The sequence below is a fragment of the Pseudorca crassidens genome, chromosome 5 (genome assembly GCF_039906515.1).
Source record: "Pseudorca crassidens isolate mPseCra1 chromosome 5, mPseCra1.hap1, whole genome shotgun sequence".
NCBI lineage: Eukaryota > Metazoa > Chordata > Mammalia > Artiodactyla > Delphinidae > Pseudorca > Pseudorca crassidens.
In genome coordinates, this window is record NC_090300.1 from 41,191,162 (window position 1) to 41,203,754 (window position 12,593).

Genomic DNA, 12,593 nt, shown 5'->3' on the forward strand with positions numbered 1-12,593 from the left:
AACATTCGAATTTTAGGGATCCCAGAAGAAGAAGAGAATAAGAAATGAACTGAGAAAATATTTGAAGAGATTATAGTTGAAAAGTTCCCTAATATGAGAAAGGAAATAGTTAATCAAGTCCAGGAAGCAAAGAGAGTTCCATACAGGATAAATACAAGGAGAAACATGCCAAGACACATATTAATCCAACTATCAAAAATTAAATACAAAGAAAAAATATTAAAAGCAGCAAGGGAAAAACAACAAATAACACACCAGGGAATCCCCTTAAGGTTAACAGCTGATCTTTCAGCTGAAACTGCAAGCCAGAAGGGAGTGTCAGGACATATTTAAAGTGATGAAGGAGAAAAACCTACAACCAAGATTACCCAGCAAGGATCTCATTCAGATTTGGCAGAGAAATTAAAATCTTTACAGACAAGCAAACGCTAAGCGAGTTCAGCACCACCAAACCAGCTTTACAACAAATGCTAAAAGAACTTCTCTAGGCAGGAAACACAAGAGAAAGAAAAGACCTACAATAACAAACCCAAACAATTAAGAAAATGGTAATAGGAACATACATATCGATAATTACCTAAAATGTAAATGGATTAAATGCTCCAACCAAAAGACATAGACTGGCTGATTGGATACAAAAACAAGGTCCGTATATATGCTGTCTACAAGAGACCCACTTCAGACCTAAGGATGCATACAGACTGAAAGTGAGGGGATGGAAAAAGATACTCCATGCAAATGAAAATCAAAGCTGGAGTAACAATTCTCATATCGGACAAAATAGACTTTAAAAAAAAGACTATTACAAGAGACAAAGGACACTATATAATGATCAAAGGATTGATCCAAGAAGAAGATAATAACAATTGTAAAAATTTATGCATCCAACATAAGAGCACCTCAATACAAAAGGCAAATGCTAACAGCCGTAAAAGAGGAAATCGACAATAACACAATAATAGTAGGGTACTTTAACACCCCACTTTCACCAATGGACACATCATCCAAACTGAAAATAAGGAAACACAAGCTTTAAATGATACATTAAACAAGATGGACTTAATTGATATTTATAGGACATTCCATCCAAAAACAACAGAATACACATTCTTCTGAAGTGCTTATTTAACATTCTCCAGGATATATTATATCTTGGGTCACAAGTCAATCCGTAGTAAATTTAAGAAAATTGAAATCGTATCAGGTATCTTTTATGACCAGAATGCTATGAGACTAGATATTAAGTACAGGAAAAAATCTGTAAAAAAATACAAACACATGGAGGCTAAACAATACACTACTTAATAACCAATAGATCAGTGAAGAAATCAAAGAGGAAATCAAAAAATGCCTAGAGACAAATAACAGTGAAAACACGATGACCCAAAACCTATGGGATGCAGCAAAACAATTCTAACAGGGAAGTTTATAGCAATACAATCCTACCTTAAGAAACAAGAATCATCTCAAATAAACAACCTAAGCTTACACCTAAAGCAATTAGAGAAAGAAGAATAAAAAAAACCCAAAGGTAGCAGAAGAAAAGAAATCATAAAGATTACATCATAGATAAATGAAAAAGAAATGAAGGAAACGATAGCAAAGAGCAATAAAAGTAAAAGCTGGTTCTTTGAGAAGATAAACAAAATTGACAAACCATTAACCAGACTCATCAAGAAAAATAGGGACAAGATTTAAATCAATAGAATTAGAAACAAAAAAGGAGAAGTAACAACTGACACAGCAGAAATACAAAGGATCATGGGAGAGTACTACAAGCAAGTATATGCCAGTAAAATGGACAACCTGGAAGAAATGCACCAAGTCTTAGAAAGATATGACCTTCCAAGACTGAACCAGGAAGAAATAGAAAATATGAACAGACAAATCACAAGCACTGAAATTGAAACTGTGATTAAAAATCTTCCAACAAACAAAAGCCCAGGACCAGATGGCTTCACAGGTGAATTCTATCAAACATTTAGAGAAGAGCTAACACCTATCCTTCTCAAACTCTTCCAGAATATAGCAGAGTGAGGAACACTCCCAAACTCATTCTACAAGGCCTCCATCACCCTGATACCAAAACCAGACAAAGATGTCACAAAGAAAGAAAACTACAGGCCAATATCACTGATGAACATAGATGCAAAAATCCTCAACAAAATACTAGGAAACAGCATCCAACAGCACATTAAAGGGATCATGCACCATGATCACGTGGGGTTTATCCCAGGAATTCAAGGATTCTTCAATATATGCAAATCAATCAATGTGATACACCATATTAACAAATTGAAGGAGAAACACCATATGATCATCTCAATAGATGCAGGCAAAACTTATGATAAAATTCAACACCCATTTATGATAAAATCCCTCCAGAAAGTAGGCACAGAGGGAACTTTCCTCAACATAATAAAGGCCATATATGACAAACCCACAGCCAACATTGTCCTCAGTGGTGAAAAACTGAAAGCATTTCCACTAAGATCAGGAATAAGACAAGGTTGCCCACTCTCACCACTCTTATTCAACATAGTTTTGGAAGTTTTAGCCACAGCAGTCAGAGAAGAAAAAGAAATAAAAGGAATCTAAATCGGAAAAGAAGTAAAGCTGTCACTGTTTGCAGATGACATGATACTATACATAGAGTATCCTAAAGATGCTACCAGAAAACTACAAGAGCTAATCAATGAATTTGGTAAAGTAACAGGGTACAAAATTAATGGACAGAAATCTCTTGCATTCCTATACACTAATGATGAAAAATCTGAAAGTGAAATAAAGAAAACACTCCCATTTACCACTGCAACAAAAAGAATAAAATATCTAGGAATAAACCCACCTAAGTAGACTAAAGACCTGTATTCAGACAATTATAAGACACTGATGAAAGAAATTAAAGATTATAGAAACACATGGAGAGATATACCATGTTCTTGGATTGGAAGAACCAACATTGTGAAAATGACTCTACGACCCAAAGCAATCTACAGATTCAATGCAATCCCTATCAAACTCCCAATGGCAATTTTCACAGAACTTGAACAAAAAATTTCACAATATGTATGGAAACAGAAAAGACCCCGATTAGCCAAAGAAATCTTGAGAAAGAAAAACGGAGCTGGAGGAATTAGGCTACCTGACTTCAGAGTCTACTACAAAGCTACGGTAATGAAGACAGTATGGTACTGGCACAAAAACGGAAATATAGATCAATGGAACAGAATAGAAAGCCCAGAGATAAAGCCATGCACATATGGTCACCTTATCTTTGATAAAGGAGGAAAGTATATACAGTGGAGAAAAGACAGCCTCTTCAGTAAGTGGTGCTGGGAAAACTGGACAGCTACATGTAAAAGAATGAAATTAGAACACTCCCTAACACCATACACAAAAATAAACTCAAAATCGATTAAACACCTAAATGTAAGGCCAGACGCTATCAAACTCATAGAGGAAAATATAGGTAGAACACTCTGTGACGTAAATCACAGCAAGATCCTTTTTGACCCACCTCCTAGAGAAATGAAAATAAAAACAAAAAACAAATGGGACCTAAGGAAACTTCAAAGCTTTTGCACAGCAAAGGAAACCATAAACAAGACCAAAAGACAACCCTCAAATGGGAGAAAATATTTGCAAATGAAGCAACTGACAAAGCATTAATCTCCAAAATTTACAAGCAACTCATACAGCTCAATATCAAAAAAACAAACAACTCAATCCAAACCTAGGCAGAAGCCCTAAATAGACTTTTTTCCAAAGACGATATACAGGTTGCCAACAGACACATGAAAGAATGCTCAACACCATTAATCATCAGAGCAATGCAAATCAAAACTACAATGAGATCATCTCACACCGGTCAGAATGGCCATCATCAAAAAATCTACAAACAGTAAATGCTAGAGAGGGTGTGGAGAAAAGGGAACACTCTTGCACTGCTGGTGGGAATGTAAATTGATACAGCCACTATGGAGAACAGTATGGACGTTCCTTTAAAAACTAAAAATAGAACTATCATATGTCCCAGCAATCCCACTACTGGGCATATACCCTGAGAAAACCATAATTCAAAAAGAGTCATGTACGAATATGTTCATTGAAGCTCAATTTACTATAGCCAGGATATGGAAGCAACCTAAGTGTCTAGCAACAGATGAATAGATAAAGAAGATGTGGCACATATAAACAATGGAATATTATTCAGGCATAAAAAGAAACGAAATTTTTTTATTTCTAGTGAGGTGGATGGACCTAGAGTCTGTCATACAGAGTGAAGTAAGTCAGAAAGAGAAAAACAAATACCGCACGCTAACACATATATATGGAATCTGAAAAAAAATAAAAGGTCATGAAGAACCTAGAGGCACATCGGGAATAAAGACACAGACCTACTAGAAAATGGACCTGAGGGTTCGGGGAGGGGGAAGGTTAAGCTCTGACAAAGGGAAAGAGTGGCCTGGGCATATATACACTATCAAATTTAAAATAGGTAGCTAGTGGGAAGCAGCCACAAAGCACAGGGAGAATACCTTGGTGCTTTGTGACCACCTAGCGGGGTGGGTTAGGGAGGGTTGGAGGGTGGGAGATGCAGGAGGGAAGAGATATGGGGACATATGTATATGTATAACTGATTCCCTTTGTTATAAAGCAGAAGGTAACACACCATTGTAAAGCAATTATACTCAAATAAAGATGTTTATTAAAAAAGTGCATTTGAAAAAAAAATACCTCTACCCAGAAAACTGTAAGACACTGATGAAAGAAATCAAAGATGACATAAACAGATGGAGAGATGTACCATATTGTTGGATTGGGGGAATCAACATTGTGAAAATGACTGTACTCCCCAAAGCAGTCTACAGATTCAGTGCAATTCCTATCAGGTTACTAGTGGCATTTTTTTTTACAGAACTGGAACAAGAAATCTTAAAATCTGTATCTCTGTATGGAGATACAAAAGCCCCCAAATAGCGAAAGCAATCTTGTCGGAAAAAAACGGAGCTGGAGGAATCAGATTCCATGACTTCAGAGTATATTGCAAAGCTACAATCATCAAAGCAGTATGGTACTGGCATAAAAACAGAAATACAGATCAATGGAACAGGATAGAAAGCCCAGAGATAAACGCACGCACCTATGGTCAACTAATATATTAGAAAGGATCAAGGATATACAATGGAGGAAAGACAGTTTGTTCAATAAATGGTGATGGGAAAACTGGAAAGCTACATGTAAAAGAATGAAATTAGAACACTCCCTAACACCATACACAAAAATAAGCTCAAAATGGATTAAAGACCTAAATGTAAGACCAGACACTATAAAACTCAGAGGAAAACATGGGAAGAACACTCTTTGACATAAATCACAACAACATCTTTTTTGACCCACCTCCTAGAGTAGTGGAAATGTAAACAAATGGGGCCTAATGAAACTTCAAAGCTTTTGCACAGCAAAGGAAACTATAAACAAGGCAAAAAGACGAAAAGACAACCTTCAGAATGGGAGGAAATATTTGGAAACGAATCAACGGACAAAGGATTAATCTCCAAAATATATAAACAGCTCATGCAGCTCAATATTTAAAAAACAACCCAATCAAAAAATGGGCAGAAGACCTAAGCAGACATTCTCCAAAGGAGACATACAGATGGCCAAGACGCACATGAAAAGCTGCTCAACATCACTAATTATTAGAGAAAAGCACATCAAAACTACAATGAGGTATCACCTCACATGAGTTAGAATGGTCGGCATCATCAGAAAGTCTACAAACAACAAGTGCTGGAGAGGGTGTGGAGAAAAGGGAACCCTCTTGCACTGTTGGTGGGAATGTAAATTGATACAGCCACTATGGAGAACAGTATGGAGGCTCCTTAAAAAACTGAAAACAGAATTACTATATGATTCAGCAATCCCACTACTGGGCATATACCCAGGGAAAACCATAATTGAAAAAGACACGTGCACCCCAGTGTTCATTGCAGCACTATTTACAATAGCCAGGTCATGGAAGCAACCTAAATGCCCATTAGCAGACGAATGGATAAAGATGTGGTACATATATACAGTGGAATATTACCCAGCCATAAAATGGAACAAAATTGGGTCATTTGTAGAGACGTTGATGGACCTAGAGACTGCCATACAGAGTGAAGTAAGTGAGAAAGGGAAAAAAATATATTGTATATTAACTCATGTATGTGCAGTCTAGAAAAATGGTACACGTGAACTGGTTTGCAAAGCAGAAATGGAGACATAGATGTACAGAACAAACGTATGGACACCAAGGAGGGAACGCGGGTGTTGGCGGGGGTGGGATGAATTGGGAGGTTGGGATTGACCTATGTACACCAATATGTATAAAATAGGTAACTAATAAGAATCTGCTGTATAAAAAATAAACTGAAATTCAGAAAAAAATAAAGAGACAACCAAGGATCACTAAATATGTGTTTATAGATCTCGGTTTTTCAAGAGACTGGTCAGTGTGCACTTCTGAGGGCTTTGATCCCCATGTATGTACCACTGCTTTGAATCCCTTGGGGTAATGCTTCTTGTTGGGGTTTTGCTTGTTGCTGTGGTGAAGCACTGAATAAGATGGGAGGCAGTTAGCATAATTTGTGATATTATGGCCCTAGATAATATTTATTTATTTATTTATTTATTTGGTTGCGCCAGGTCTTAGTTGTAGCAGGCAGGCTCCTTAGTTGCGTCTCGCTGGCTCCTTAGTTGTGTCATGCGAACTCTTAGTTGTGGCATGCATGTGGAATCTAGTTCCCTGACCAGGGATCAAACCCAGGCCCCCTGCATTGGGAGCATGATATCTTAACCACTGTGCCACCAGGGAAGTCCCTGGCCCTAGAATTAATGCCACACGATTCTTAATGGAACAAGATTCAGTGAGTGCCTGTGTATGGACTCTGTCAGTCATAGTTTACTGGTAGTTCTAGAATATGCAGGCAAATTACGGGGAGATCAGAGGATCCATCTGGGTTTTCTGTTTGTAGTTTGACCTATCATTTATGATTTTCAAATATCATGTTAGTTTAAAACATGCTTCTCTCCTCTTACCCAGTGATAAATGCTGCTCATTCTTTCTACAATGGAACAACAACTCTACCAATATCAGATGAAGACAGAACTCCACGAAAGAGAATTAGCAAAACCTTAAATATGACTACGAGTCCTGAGGAGAAAAGAAAAATCATTGGGGATACTTTTGTAAAGGTACCTTTTTAATATCTTCAATGTGTACTATTTTCGATGTGAATTTTAGTATTTTTTTCCTTATCATTATACCAAATAACCAAATTTTGTGACTAATTTTGATTCTTTTGTTGGCTAAGAGTTTTACGATATATTGCTATTATACTGACTTAGTAAAAACTGTTTTATGTTTTTAAAAAACATATGTACTTATGTTTTCAGTTTGTTGTTTTTACTGCTTAAGAATAGATATTTTCACTTGATATTAGATTTTAGTTCTTTGGGTAATGGCTAGATTTTTTTAGGCTTTTGATGGGAATGTTCATATACCTTTTTGAATCACATTAAGCATGTGTTTTGAGGGTTTTTTTGACTTTTAAAAAAATTTTATTAATGTATAGTTGGTTGACATTGACAATGTGTTTTTTTTTACTTTTTTATTGCTAATATTTTGTCTCTCTCTTTTTTTACATCTTTATTGGAGTATAATTGCTTTACAATGTTGTGTTAGTTTCTGCTGTATAACAGCGTGAATCATCTATATGTATACATATGTTCCCCATACCCCCTCCCTCTTAAGTCTCATTCCCACCCTCCCTATCCCACCCCTCTAGGTGGTCACAAAGCACCGAGCTGATCTCCCTGTCCTATGCAGCTGCTTTCCACTAGCTATCTATTTTACATTTGGTATTGTGTGTATGTCCATGCCACTCTCTCACTTTGTCCTAGCTTACCCTTCTCCCTCCCCGTGTCCTCAAGTCAATTGTCTACGTCTGCATCTTTATTCCTATCCTGCCCCTAGTTTCATCAGAACCATTTTTTTTTAGATTCCATATATATGCGTTAGCATACAGTATTTGTTTTTCTCTTTCTGACTTACTTCACTGTGTATGACAGACTCTAGGTTCATCCACCTCACTACAAATAACTCAATTTCGTTTCTTTTTATAAGCATGTGTTCTTAAAGGAGTTTATTTTGGAGCACGGTAGATTTCATCTCCTGGTCAATATTGCAAAAAGACTCTTTAAGAAATTTAGCTGAAAATATAAAATTTTGCTGTCTTTTAGAAGAATTCATCTCTTAAAAGGCTGTTTTACTCCTGTTGTTTGTAGATTGCCAATGAAGTAATTGGAGAAATGAACCTGAAACCAGAGGAGGTTTTCCTTGCCCAAGGTACTTTACGGCCTGATCTAATTGAAAGTGCATCCCTTGTTGCAAGTGGCAAAGCTGAACTCATCAAAACCCATCATAACGACACAGAGCTTATCAGAAAGTTGAGAGAGGAGGTAAAAGCTTATGAGAACTTTCGCATAAAACCTCCCTCCCTTAACCATTTTTAAGTGTACAGTTCAGTGGTGTCAAGTGTATTTGTATTGTTGTGAAACAGATCTCTGTAACTTTTTCATTTTTCAAAACTGAAACTTTATACCTGTTGAGCAACAGCTACCCTTTTCTCCCTCTCCCTAACCCCTGGTAACCTACCATTCTAATTTCTGTTTCAATGAATTTGACTACTTTAAATACCTCATAAGTGAAATCATACAGCATTTGTTTTTTTGTGACTGGCTTATTTCACTTAGTATAAGTCCTCAAGTTTCATCCATGTTGTAGCATGTGATAGGATTTCCTTTTTAAGCTGAATAATATTCTGTGTGTGTGTGTGTGTGTGTGTGTATGTGTGTGTGTGTATGTGTGTATATATATATATATATATAGTTAATTTATTTATCTACCGATGGACATTTGGATTGCTTCCACTTTCTTGTTGTTGTGAATTGTGCCTATGAACATGGGTTTACAGATTCCTCTTGGAGCCCCTGCTTTCAGTTCTTTTGGATATGTACCAGGAAGTGGGATTTCTGAATTTTATTATTTTCAATTTTTTGAGGGACTTCCTTAATGTTTCCTTAGCAGTTATACTATATTACAGTCCCACCAACAGTGCACAAAGCTTCCAATTTCTCCATACCTTGCCCAACACTTGTTCTTTTCTGGTTTTTTTTTTTTTTTTTTTTTAATTAGCCATCCTAATGAGTGTGAATTACCTGTACCTTTTTATTATTTTAGGCATCCTAGTGGGTGAGAAGTGGTAGGTATCTCATTGTGGTTCTGATTTGCATTTCCCAAATAGCTAATGTCAATCATCTTTTATGTGCTTATTGGCTACTTATATGTCACCTTTGGAGAAATATCTATTCGGATCTTTTGCCCATTTTTAACTTGGCTTATTTATCTTTTTATTATTGAATTGTATGTGTTCTTTTTTATATAGTCTTGTTACAGCCCTTTATTAGATATATGATTTGCCTTCTGTAGGTTGTCTTTTCACTTTTTTGATGGTATCATTTGGAGAGTTTTAATTTTTAAACACTAGTATATTTTCTGATTTCCTTGTATTACAGTGAGAACTAAATCAGATTGGTGGGTAGGTTTGTTCTCATTTATTTCTATTTAAGAGGTTTACGTTTAAAATGGATTTCAAAGAGAAATATGAAGACCACTAAAATATCTAATTCCTTATAAGCACATAGGAAGAAATACTTTAAAAGATGAAGTTTTAAAAACTGATTTTTAAAGGTAAAAGACAACAGGAAAAGCCAATAATTTGTTACTCTTTGTTTTCTATGTCATTTTGGTTACTAATTTGTATTAATTGGCGTTTTTATTCCCTGTAGGGAAAAGTCATAGAACCTTTGAAAGATTTTCATAAAGATGAAGTAAGAACCTTAGGCAGAGAACTTGGACTTCCAGAAGAGTTAGTTTCCAGGCATCCATTCCCAGGTAAAAAATAGAATTCTGTTTGATTTGTTACTATGCCTTCATGTTGAACAAAAATCAATTCAGACAGGTTTTGAAGTAATTTATCATCTTAGGGAATATGTAACTTTAAAGAAAGGAAAGGATGGATAGGGAATAAATATTCTTTTTAGTGCCTTACTGTATATATTTCATTTTATTAAATACTCATTTTTATTGTATATATATTTATATATTACATTATCTTTGTGTAAACAGATTGTCATGTAATGTTGCCATCAGATGAGAAAGCCAAGAGATACTTTAATAACATTGCCACACAATTCTTAGTGTTAGAAATTGGGTTTATATGTTCTTTCTACTATACCATGATGTATTCCACAGGGTTAAAACTCAGTTCTCTGAAATCCTTATCCCCTGACTTGTCTGAATGGTTGAACCATTTCTTTGCACAGTGCTGTATGTATTTAATTCATGACCAAATGAAAATATTCAGTTTTTAAATAGTCATTTGCTGTCATAAAATAAAATTAATTAGAGGTGGTATTTGTTAAAGTTAGGACTGTGAGTCTTAACCTGTTTTTGTTATGAGTTCTTGAGCTTGGCAAATCTTATACCTCAGTTTCTAGGTCTCTACAATAGTCATTGGGTGATGAGTTGAGGGAATGGTCTAATTAAATGAAAAAGCATAGTAATAGTTAACATTTCTTGAGTACTAGTGTGTGCTAGGCATTCTGCTAAATACAGTATTTTACACATGTTGTCTTATTTGATCCTCACAATAGAAACTATTATGATCCTGTTGTCCAGCTGAGAGAATTTTGGGACAGAGGCTAGTTTGCCAAAAGTTATGCAGGTTGGGTTTGGAACCAGGATTCTAGCCCCAATAAGCTCTTCTCAGAGTTAGTTACTCTTAACTACTGTATTGCCTCCATAAACAGTGTTGCAAAGGTATAGCCCATATGGAGATTAGCACTTGTTTATATGACGAACTTCAACTGTAGTAATTTGAGACGTTCAGTCCCTAACGTGTGTTGGCAAAGGATTGTGTATGAAAGTAATTTTAAATAGATTGGCATGTATATTGTGAATTAAAAATATTTATTGGAGAATTTTGAGATTCTTAATACAGGGACTATTAAAATAAGAGGTGTATATCATGGATGTGAACAGAACTGAAGCATTCTAAAAATGATGAGTTGGATGGGAAACTAATAGCTGCATTTCATATTAAACACTTTAAAAAACCTAAATTGTATATGTCAGTTATATTTCAATAAAACTGGTTAAAAATACAATGGCAGGGGTGTTTTATATTTTGGGAATAGTGACCTTTTTTTATTTAAAATTTTATATTAAACATAACATTTATATTAAATACCATTGTTACTCTTCTGTTTAGGTCCAGGCCTGGCAATCAGAGTAATATGTGCTGAGGAACCTTATATCTGTAAGGATTTTCCTGAAACCAACAATATTTTGAAAATAGTAGCTGATTTTTCTGCAAGCGTTAAAAAGGTAATAATATGTGTTGAATTTGTTTATTATAGGAGCTTTAAGCAGACATAGCTAATTGGTGCAAGGAATTGAATGGATTCTTGCTGTACTCCAGTCTTTATAATAAAATTGATTAGGGTTTCATTATTTGAAACTTCAGGGTAATTTAACCTTTGGAAATGACTATGAAGAAAGTATTCTACAGACACTCTTAAATGCAGACTTCTCTTTTCAGCCATTCCATATATTTTAACAGATTGGATACCTTGAATCCCTGAAAATACTAGATACAAAGTATTTTAAAATACCCTTTCATATTTATTGCAAGAAGGCAAGGGAGATCATTTTAGTTCTAAATTGAGGATGATGGAAATGTCTCCAGTTCTTCTGTATATTTGGTGCCTAAATTTATAATCTGTGTTAAAGTGGGCTTTGGTTGGTAGTGCTTCCAGTTGTCAGACAAAAAGCAATGTAAATTCTCTTTGGAGTCTCTTCAACCAGGCCTCAAAGAATTCCCATAAATAGAGTTTCAACAAATATGAGCTTACAATAAAAAACTATAAAATAGATATAAAAGTAAGACCCCATGAATGAGAGCTAGTGGAAACAACTAGTAGAAGACCCTCAAGCACTTCAGATACTGGAATTGGCATATAGGCAACATTTAAAAGTACTGAGAATTAAAAGAAGCAATTTTTAATAAGAATAAGGTATATAAGAGACTATAAAAAGTGACAGGGGAGCTTTGAAAAAAAATTACGTTCTAGAAATGAAAATAAAATTAAAAAGAGCTAAAGAGAGAATTAGTGAAGATCGATGTTAAATTATCCAGAAATTGGAACAAAGCATCAAAGACAAAATATGGTTCAAAGAGGTTAATGTAGAATGAGAATGTCAACTTTAATGTATATCCAGAAGGAGATACTAGATAAAAGTATTGAAATTCCTCCACACTGGTGAAAGATACCATGCCTCAGATTCAGGAAGCATAATAACATCCCAATCAGGATAAAGGAGAAGAATTTGACACCTAATAGGCATAACTATGGAAGCTACAGGCTACCAAAGACAAAGCAGCTGCAAAGAAAAGATTGATTGCTGCATAAAGGAAAGGCTA

At 35.3% G+C, this 12,593-nt stretch overlaps 1 protein-coding gene across 7 annotated transcripts in view; it reads left to right on the top strand.

Moving 5' to 3' along the window:
* Positions 1-12,593, top strand: part of GMPS (guanine monophosphate synthase) — a 114,706-nt gene that overhangs the window by 91,629 nt on the left and 10,484 nt on the right. For all 7 annotated transcript variants that reach the window (XM_067737824.1, XM_067737826.1, XM_067737825.1 and 4 more), the window contains 4 exons: positions 7,091-7,242; positions 8,335-8,508; positions 9,898-10,003; positions 11,382-11,497. In XM_067737824.1, the coding sequence (XP_067593925.1) occupies positions 7,091-7,242; positions 8,335-8,508; positions 9,898-10,003; positions 11,382-11,497 (548 nt within the window). The remainder of the gene's footprint in view (positions 1-7,090; positions 7,243-8,334; positions 8,509-9,897; positions 10,004-11,381; positions 11,498-12,593) is intronic.